This window comes from Melanostigma gelatinosum (assembly GCF_949748355.1).
Source record: "Melanostigma gelatinosum genome assembly, chromosome: 17".
In the NCBI taxonomy this organism is placed as follows: Eukaryota; Metazoa; Chordata; class Actinopteri; order Perciformes; family Zoarcidae; genus Melanostigma; species Melanostigma gelatinosum.
Genome location: NC_136650.1, coordinates 14,710,363 through 14,720,402, shown reverse-complemented (window position 1 = coordinate 14,720,402; position 10,040 = coordinate 14,710,363). Strand labels below are relative to the sequence as shown.

The following is a 10,040-nucleotide window of genomic DNA, read 5'->3' as shown; positions in this document are numbered from 1 at the left end:
ATCCCACATGCAATGTGTGGGCAAGGGTCACAAATAGACATGCTTTATTCTAAGAGGTCAGAAGGAAAAACGGTTGAAATCATCCGTCTTAAAGATTCATAGCTGTTGATTTGCATGATTTTGACCATTTATAGAAAATACAATCTAAAGTTGATTCTATTCCAGGCAAAAAAAGTAAAAATATGCAGAAAAGGAGGCAAAACTTGCACATTCTGGTCCTCTAAAGATGCTACAAAATGTTAGAGGTATCATAAAGATTTATGAGAAAAGGATGTGTGAACTCTTTATATAAAAAACTGAGTTATGAAGATGTATCTGCTTCCTTACTCTGTCTGAAAACTTCTCACAGTGAATGATGGAAACAGGCTGAGTTATGAACAAGCGTTTAATGTCAGTTGCTTCAGTGTATGAAACAACACATGGGCCCATTTGCTCAGACTATACACCACATGAGAGAGACGCATTACATAACCCAAATACAACTTTTATTTATTGAGTCTTTTTAAAGAATACGATTATCAGGCTACACATCTGTACAGAAGAAGGGGAATCGTTTACATGGGAACTCATGAGGTTTTATATTTCTTTCTCTATTATGTCTCTCTAGTCTTCTCAGTCTGCAAATCCATGTGATAAGGGGAGGGAGAATGTCATTGGGTGCTAATCTTAGATATGAAAGGCTCCTTGGGTCCAGTCTAGCAGACGACACAGCCACCTTTCTCCTTGAATGGGTTCTTCTCCTCTGAAATGCCTTTGACGAGGGTGTCCTCATCCTCTCCAGCCTGAATATAGTCCTTGATTTCCTCACAGCATTTAGATGTCTGAAGTGATCAGACAAAAATGTGTTGAGACATTCTTATCCAGAAATGTATTTCAGTTTGAAATGCTGAGTAAATGAATTCTAATTTGTATAAAGTTGACGATTATTATTTGTTGCTTGTCAAGGATAAAAGTCTGACAACTGAATCTATTCACATGTATCTTTGAAAACAATAAAGACAGACATTTCCATCACCTCAGTGCAAAAAAACAACAACTTACCAACCACCTCTCAAGTTTCATTTCAAGTTTTCGTTGGTTTACTTCCATTACAGCCTTGTCCTTGTCCGTCAGCTCGTCTATGTTTATGACCGGCATTCTCTGTCAAAAAAGAAAACATTCAGCACGTTTTGATGAATCTTCACCGCCATATGGCATGAAAGGTCGCAAAGTATTCTAGTACACACTCCACAAAACGTAATTAGAGTAATATAAATACTTACGGATGCTTACAAGGAGCAGTCCTTCACCCCCGAAATCCTTCTGAAGAATCGCAGTCCTCTCCCTCAGTCTGGGTTATAAAGTAATCTGCATAAACAATCCTAATCCATTAATCTGATTAAAACAAGGCCCCTCTGTGTAATCAAGACATTACCTGAAGTATGTTATCAAACAGGACGGTGAACCACACAGGTGTCTGTTTGGCTTCTTTAGAATTATATTTAAAACAAGAAGCTGTTGCTGATTAAATGCAATGGATTCGGGCTGTTTTGACTCTGCTTTTCCTCATATTCAGAAATGGGTTAAGGGGTGGTGCTTCATGTGTCAGGTCACTTTGATAAGACGGCTAATCTGTATTTATAGCCTCCACCTGTCCGCCTGGAGACGCATCATTATTCTTAACATGACTGCACTGCAGTTTTCCAACAGAATAATGGACACTAGATGGAACAAACCGGTGTGATAGAATCATACAGATATGTGTAACCAAAGCTACATTTTATTGTGCAATATATACTTAAATTGAATGCTGCTTTTTAGTCTGAGGAATGGGGACCTTGAGTGTTTAGTGGTGCAAAACACTGTTTCCTTGAAAGACTGGGTGGCTGCTGCAATTATTCAGCAAAACAAAAGATAACATCGACTACAAGGCAACTCGGCAACAGTGCTTTGAGGCTTTGAGTGAAAGTGTGTGCGTGTGTGTGCGTGTGTGTGCGTGCGTGCGGGTGTGTGTGTGCGTGTGTCAGATCCAGTTAGACGGGTGTGTGATGGGATCTTGGCAGGATGGCTCACACAATCAAATCGTGTGAATGTTTCTCAAGAATAAAAAACAAATTGTTTTGGAGAAATTCCTGTGAATAAATGACAGCGATGCTGCGTAGTTACTCGGTCTCTGTTCATCATCATCACCATCATTACCATCATCATCGTCATGACCAAAAGTGACCATTGAAGACATTGGGAATTCAACTTCCTCCTTTGTTATTTCAGTTGCGCTGAATATGGCTTTAGTCACTACAAACACCTCTCTGGGCGATATTACAACGTCAAAACGAGCCTCTCTGATGTCAAACATGAATTAATCACCACGCACTGTAATCTGGTTTCGCTGCAGTTTGAAAATGAGTCATTCGATCCCCGCCCCTAAAGTTCCCCATGGGAAACACTTCACTCAACTATAAAAGTGGATGAGGCTGCGATGGTCGGCAAAGCGGAAAAGACTGCAGTTGAAGCAAAAGTTGAACAATGGAGTTTTGCACATTCGCGCTGTTTACACTTTTCTGCTCGGTTTACAACGTTTTGGCGCTGTCACCTAAAGGTAGATCTGTCAGCAACTTCTCTCGTTTCTTCAGCATTTTACCGAACTTTAAAAAAAAAAAATAACACCTCTTGTTGTTGGCCATCATATGACCTCCTGCGTGATCGCCAGTTTGGCGGCTGTCACGCTGCGTGCGTGCGTAAAGCTCAGTTTGGTGTTTCAGTGACAATGTTTTTTGCTGCTTTCAGGCGCGTGTCTCCTTCAAGTGGACGAGGGACCTTGCAAAGGAGAAATTGAGAGCTACTACTACAATACTATCACCCAAAAGTGCGAGCTTTTCTACTACGGAGGCTGCCAAGGGAATGCCAATAACTTCAGGAGTTATCAGGAGTGCCATAAATCATGTTTCAGAATCCCAAGTAAGTCCTCTCTGTGCTGAGCATACACTTAAACTTGCACACCTCAGACAGCTATTATAAGTGTACTGTGTGTGTGTGTAAAAAAGAAAAATGTCCTGTTTGTAGTTTAATGCTGCCTATTGTTTTATTTGAACAATTAACTAACTCAAGACTTGTTGCTTAACATCTTAAACCACAGTAGTGTTGCCTATAACCTTCAAAGCGGGCTTTATTAGTTTTTCCAAAGCACAAGTCAGAAATAAAAAGGCTTGGCTGGTTTCTTCACTTTCTACATTTGACAAAGGCTTACCTTGACTACTAAGAAAGACATAAATGTATATTTGAATCTAGATTCTAGTTGAAGTTATTGTTGTGCAATAGTTGCACAAACACTTGAGGATGCCACATGGTCTAATCCCAAACTCACATTTTGTCATTCTGCCCCCCCCTGCAGAGGTTCCCCAGATCTGCAGGTTTCCTAAAGTGGAGGGACCCTGCCGCGCCCTCTTTCGCAGCTACTTCTTCAACATGACCACCATGCAGTGTGAGTCCTTTTCCTACGGTGGCTGCCAGGGCAATTCCAATCGCTTCCAAGACCTCACCTCTTGTAAGGAGTACTGCAGTCCACGAAAAAGTGAGTACAAACTTATTTACTTTGAGGTGCTGCCTCTGAAGTAATCCCGACATGGTGATGAATACTTGAGATACTGGACATGATTATATTCTAAAGGTAAAGATTCATATTGTTAAGAATGAAGGAACAAACAAGTGTTACGTGTGACATTTAGGGGCACTTCTGAGAAATAACTTAATACATTCGGTACTTGTGAAAAGTGTCTCATTATGCCTTTGTGAGAAAGCACGATGTCTGGAATATTAAAGATATTCCAGAGATAATAAAATGGTTAAAACAATGATTTTACTTTTTGGGAAAAGCAATCAAAAACTCTGATGGCATACTCTTCTTGGAAGATGATGACTGGGCTTTGCGTCTCATTTCACAGCTGTTCCTATGCTCTGCCTGGACCCTCTGGACAAAGGGAGGTGCTCAGCCTCCATTCCTCGGTATTACTACAACGCAGCCAGGAAGATGTGCGAGGAGTTCAGCTACTCAGGCTGCGGCGGGAGCAGCAACAATTTTGTCTCGAGGAAGAACTGCATGGACGTGTGTGTCACAGGTGTGTGAGAAAAGCTCACCGTCCACAATAACGGGAGAGGATCATTTGAGTGGAATTTGCAGACTTGACTCCGTAATGACGGTGTTTGGATCGCCAGTTCGAGCCACTTGTTGGTTTGAACTTTGAGAGAGGTTAGAAAGTCAGAGCAAAATAATAATGCTCTGCTGATTTCATTGTCAGAGGAAGGGAAATCTGACTAGAAAGTTATATTTGCTTTATAATGAGTATAGGCATTATAAATAAAGGTCATACTAATCAGTTGTTAAACACATATTATTTTTGTTCCAGGAGGGAAGAAACGCACAGGCCAAGGCAAAGGTCGGCGCATGAGACGGACTAGATATACCGGTAATCGGATCACTTTCTTGCAGGCGTAGACGTCTGACACTCAGGGATTCTCACCTTGGACAAGCCCTTGGAGGAAACTTACCAAACTGACTGTTTTTTGCCAAAATACTGTTTTATGCCAAAATGTTGACCAGCTCTTCTTTGTTGTTCCTAGGAGTCATACTAGCACATGCACACATTTCCACTGTATTGTATTTTTATGAGCTATACTTCAAATGTGATTTCAATGTATTTTGATACTGTATGTGTTGTATAAGCAATACAAACATTTTTATCTGCCCAACTATTAAATAAGTACATTTATTTTGATATAAATAGACAGCATTGTATGAAGTATCCTGCCATTTTTTTGTACTTTTATGGTGCTGATAATATTATTTGAATATAATTCATTTAAAATGTCTTCAACCACAGCAGTGCTGCTGCATATAACCTTCAAGGGTGTCTTATTTGTTTTACCAAAGAAACAAAACGGGCTTGACTAGTTCCTTAGTTTTCTCACAGTCACTTTCACTTATCGCTAGGCCTCCTTCATTCCTTACTAATGCTGCTGTCTTCCCTCCTTATCTGGTAATACTTTGTAAGGCACTCGAGCCTGTCTGGGTCGCCTCTGCATAGCCTTGAATCAGGAAGGAATCAATCAGGCGGCGGTGGCAGGTTCATTAGAGCGTTTCTGCATGTTTAGAGGAGAGGAAACTGCAGCATTACAAAAATTGAATCATAAGCCTCCAATGTCTTCAACTAATTATATTAAAATGCACTCAATTACAAGTACAAACGGGAATGGATCCATGCACAAAACATGGTAAGCTAATGAATGCGCACATATTTTCTCCCAAGCTCAATTATTAACTAAGATTTCCAATGATCAATGATACCAGTTTTCACAGATGATACTTCACGTAACACAGGATAAATCAATTTGCTCTGTGACGCCATTAAAGTAAAGATGCTGTTAATTCAAAGTATTCCGTGGTTTAAGAATATCCCAACAGTCCTAAATCCCTGCTTTGTTCCACCTCCTATAATAGAATAGCTGAAGCGCTGTGTGATTTTTCAGACAATAAATATTTATGGAAGATATCAACGTAAACTGCTCACCCGGCTGGCTTGGGTATAGCAATAAAGGTTAGGCTGGGCCCTTGGCTATTAAGAGCTCAAACTAAATCATACTCGACAGCGATATGAGAGAGGATGTGATCCAAACAGTCTGCACTCAGCTTCTCAAAAGCAACATAATCCTGAAAATCATCACTCCGTAAACTCTTCATCCTAACGTTTAAACAAAATACAAGTTCAAGTATTTTAAAAGGTGAAGAAATCACATCCGGTTCAGGTGAGTAGTGGTTCATGAATATGAAGCATGATGCAGTACAGCTTCTTTCTTTCTTTTTTTAAGATATGAATTATTTTTCTGTTGCAGATGACACTTAAACTGACCATTATGATCACAAATATTTTTCTTTGAGTTCAATTACACCTTGAAGCAACATATTCTTCTTACGCTATATTTGAATTACCAAAAGACATGACAAACGCGTGAGACGGTACAGATGGACACGGCTGGTTCACTTTTAATCATAACAAGGCTCTGTCTTGGACTATTCATTGGTTGCAATATAATACTGACTGTGAAAGATCTGATGTCGTCCAGAGGGCTTGAGATGAATCGATCCTGCTCTGGTTATTTCATTCGCATGCAGTGCATTCGGCATTGTCATTTTGTCTCAATGGTGATTAATGGACGTTTACAAAGAAGCATACTTCGCATTTAAAATGACAATAATTCCATTTTGTATGCTTTGACTTTTTTGTCAGACAGTAACATTGTTTTGTATTTGTGATGTTAAGAGTTGTTATCAAAGTAAAAGACTGACTTTAAAGTGCATAATGTCAGATTTTTTTCTGTATTATTTTTCACTGTTAAGTACTAAATACTTACTGGAGATGAAGCACCGGTATGCTAATTTAACATTCAACATTATACCAAATGACTGCTTCTAAGGTGCCTCAGCACACTGATGGTGTGAGTTGCGCCCCCTGGTGGCAGATTCACATCGAACAAGTAAAAAAGGCAACTTTGACACTTCTATCTTACAGTACAAGTGTTCATATCCTCTATTTAAAAAACAAACACAAAAACAAGGTTCGTGACAAACCTGGCAGTAAATTAGCTAGTTTACTCACTGCTTTAATTAAAGTAGAACACTGCAGATACAACAGATTTTGCAGCCACCTGTAGTTACTCTGCACTTCGGACTATTGGAGCAACGCAGCTCAGGTGTTGACTCAGCAGCATGCATTCGACCACAATCTGTTTGTGGGTGGATCTGGTTTGCTGAATTGAGCTCTGCCTTCACAGTTTTTCTCACATCATGGGAGCATAAAAACCTCCGGGTGGAGATCCAGCTACATGGTATATACAAGTTTCCTCTTTCCTTTTTTTGGACAACCACATCTGATATAGTATTGTTTTTGCTTCAGACAAATCAATCTCGTCCAATGTGCCATGTGTCCTCAATGCCAGAAACCGGAAATCCATTGTAGCTTTTTGTGATATAATCAGCAAACAAAACAGCCCCGTCTTAAGATTGATGGGTCAATGTGTTATTGCTCTTGAAAACTTCCTAATATAACCCAATGTGAGTATAATGTTTGGAAATGTCGGTGCTGAATGAAAACAAACCGCATTAGGTGTAAATGCTCACAATGTTTCTTAAAAATGAATTCATGGCAAAACAAAATTCACAGTATTTGTCTGTTTCATCGAACAGAAGTATGTTTTTCTGTTAATAAACACTTTCCCTGTTAGATTTATCTGGAAATACGTACTCTGCTGCATTAAATCACAGCAGTACACAGAAAGAAGACCCAACCTGCTGACGTAAATTGAACTCTGGCTGCAGGAGAAACATTCTGCATGCAAATTGAAGTGAATTTACATTTTTATATTCCTTTCTTATCTGCCGGAGTTTGGTCTTTTCAAACTGTAGACCAAACATGTCATGCCCTAACATGGCATCCGTTTCCCCAACATCCATCACCCTCCGTATAGGGTGAAATGGAACATCTCAGACCACCGCCTCTTCCCCTAAGATTGATTGATGCATCTGATGATGTGAATCTGGGCTGTTCTTCACAGTCCATCTGGCTGCCAAACACACGTAGCTGTGACAGCTCCATACTTCAGCTTCTGAGATGTGTAGGAAGCCTTCACACACCGATTATCAATTGATTTGCAGAGTAATGCACACAGAAAGAGATGAATTTGTCAACATGAGTGTTGCTTGTTGACGTGCATGCAGAGGTTTACTAATAGTCATTTCCCTGCCTTCAAAAGTCCTAATGTAATTTCACCCTGCCTTGGCTCCCGTAGTGGTGCGGTAATTGACTTTTGGAGGTGAATATAAATGTCTACAGCCTCTGTGACAGACTATTTTGTAAGCTATTGTATGAGTTTGACATTTTGTTTGAAGAAAATATTGACCAAATCCCACCCTCTGTCCACAGGTCTTTGCTTTTGTTGTTTGACAATACTATCGCATCACAGCAGATGACTCATAGCTGCAAATAAATATACTGCTTTCGCCCTCCTGCAAATGTGCCAGAATCCTTTTCCATCAATGTTGGGATAATTAAAAGTGATCTGAGCAGAACAAACATATACAGATTCCTCTTTTTCCCGAAGCCAGATCTTTTTTTCTTCCTCCTGCACAGTTAAGCGCTGAAATAAAAATAAATATTTGAATTCGAGCAGGAGCCTCTTCCTCTTCTTCTGCACCTGCAAGCTTCAATACCAGCTTCCCAGCTACATCATGCTCCCGTTCAGCAGTTCTCAGAATGTGCACCGTGGCACAATTGGGTTTCACGGCTTCATAATGGCTTTTTAATACATATCAGCCTACATTTAAAGAAAGCTGACCCAACGCATGCTGCCCACGTTGAACAGGGGAGCTGAGCATTCCTGAATACACATGTTGTATGCAAACTGGAGGTGAAGAACAACCTGCTGCAAACTCAACTGGATATATTTTTTGCCGAATGATCAAGGATATGAGCTGATAGTACTTGTTGCATTACGATGTATAAGAGTAATATGAACCAACTGGTCACACTGCTAAGACAATAAATTTGATATTTTACAAAGTCCCACTTTATGTTCAGCATCGAGTCACTTTGTCTGCTGTTTGGTGCTGGGAAAGGTTTACAGTGTGCAGTGGGTTAATGAGAAGCTGTTTTTTGTTGTTGTTGTCAATATGTTGTTCCAAACATATTACCCTGCCATTGAAATGCAAATGTGGCACAGCTAAATCTCTCAGCAAAGACTCAAATGATGACGTCACATAGAGACAAATTGTGGCGCTGCTCCACATAGAAACACGAGAGGACAGGAACTTTTAAAAGCGGAGCTTTTACTGAGACATGGGCACATTTCCTGATTCACTGCTGGAAGCCTGAAAGCAGACATTTATGATTGAAATGTCACCGGCAAACACTCAGTGAACCCACAGAGTCAGTCAATAATTCAACTGCTGATGACATCACCCATTTATTCATCATCCAATACACAGCGTGTTGGTTCACAGTGGGGTTTGTTTCCCTTTGACGCTCTATATTCAGTGTAGAAATGGGAAACAATCATAGAAAAGAAACTGCGTCATGATCGCTCTTTTAGTGAGATTAAATAGAACCACTGTCTTTCATCAGCAGGGCCAACAATCATTCCAGCCTCATTTGTTCTTCCTAAATTCTCCAAGATAAAATAAAATAAATCACATTCCTTCATGCCAGAATGTGCTGTAATGACGTATTAACTCTGACTGTGCACAGACACATCCAACACTGGCACCAAACCCGCATGGCCCTTTTCTCCGGCATCATTATAGTTTCACAACACAGGCACCCCTCCAGCTCCACTTTCCTCATTCACCTTCCATCGCCACCGCAACTGACCATAATGAGGGGATTCAGCGAGGAGGGCTTGCTTTTTCATGGAAGTGTCCTCTGACCGCAATACCATCTGCAGCACAGCTTCAAATGTGACCATTCAAAGTGGGTGGACTCACGATGCGACTGTTGGGAATACATTTTAACGAGGTGTGAATAATCTGTCACAATCAAAACAAGATGAATCGATTCTCTTTCCCTGCCCAGAAATCAGTGCTGCTGGAAAATCACCTTCTTCATTAATATAGCGTGATTTAGGGTTAATCAAATTCCCTTGTGTGTGCAGACATGCATGTGAAATGTAGCTGACACGGTCAGTGTTGTTTTCAGCTTGAGAAGATGACCAACATGTCTCAGTAGATGGTGTTTGTGCACTCCTCTCCTCCTCCCCCGTGGATGTTCTGTGTTTTCTCTGCTGGTTTGTTTGCAGATCTCCTGGCTTTAAAGACGACAGCCTCATAACGTCTTTCACTGTTATAATGTCTTATGAGTATGCAGTACAACTGACCTGTCTGTCTGTCTGTCTGTCTGTCTGTCTGTCTGTCTGTGAGAGAGAGAGAGAGAGAGAGAGAGAGAGAGACACAATAATATCCCAACTTCAAGACTAAATTAAATACGACATAAAGACCCCATAAAGATGATAATCGGCAT

At 40.4% G+C, this 10,040-nt stretch overlaps 2 protein-coding genes across 2 annotated transcripts; one reads left to right on the top strand and one right to left on the bottom strand.

Moving 5' to 3' along the window:
• Nucleotides 1-695: 695 nt before the first annotated feature.
• gngt1 (guanine nucleotide binding protein (G protein), gamma transducing activity polypeptide 1) lies at nucleotides 696-1,137 on the bottom strand (the record flags this gene model as incomplete). The annotated part of the gene is made up of 2 exons (XM_079288031.1): nucleotides 696-821; nucleotides 1,042-1,137. 2 exons carry the CDS (start codon nucleotides 1,135-1,137, stop codon nucleotides 696-698), a joined length of 222 nt encoding a protein of 73 aa, XP_079144157.1.
• Nucleotides 1,138-2,440: 1,303 nt separating this feature from the next.
• Nucleotides 2,441-4,766, top strand: tfpi2 (tissue factor pathway inhibitor 2). Its single transcript, XM_079288288.1, has 5 exons — nucleotides 2,441-2,578; nucleotides 2,767-2,937; nucleotides 3,371-3,550; nucleotides 3,921-4,094; nucleotides 4,383-4,766. The coding sequence occupies exons 1-5, from the start codon at nucleotides 2,506-2,508 to the stop codon at nucleotides 4,469-4,471; spliced, it is 687 nt and encodes a 228-aa protein (XP_079144414.1). The 5' UTR covers nucleotides 2,441-2,505; the 3' UTR covers nucleotides 4,472-4,766.
• The last annotated feature ends 5,274 nt before the right edge of the window (nucleotides 4,767-10,040 follow it).

What these genes read in the sequence shown, in the direction of transcription:
- tfpi2 (XM_079288288.1), top strand. Translation starts at nt 2,506, where the DNA reads ATGGAGTTTTGCACATTCGCGCTGTTTACACTTTTCTGCTCGGTTTAC. An exon ending in TTTGGCGCTGTCACCTAAAG is followed by an intron (nt 2,579 to 2,766) that starts GTAGATCTGTCA and finishes TGCTGCTTTCAG; the next exon opens with GCGCGTGTCTCCTTCAAGTG. An exon ending in CATGGACGTGTGTGTCACAG is followed by an intron (nt 4,095 to 4,382) that starts GTGTGTGAGAAA and finishes TTTTTGTTCCAG; the next exon opens with GAGGGAAGAAACGCACAGGC.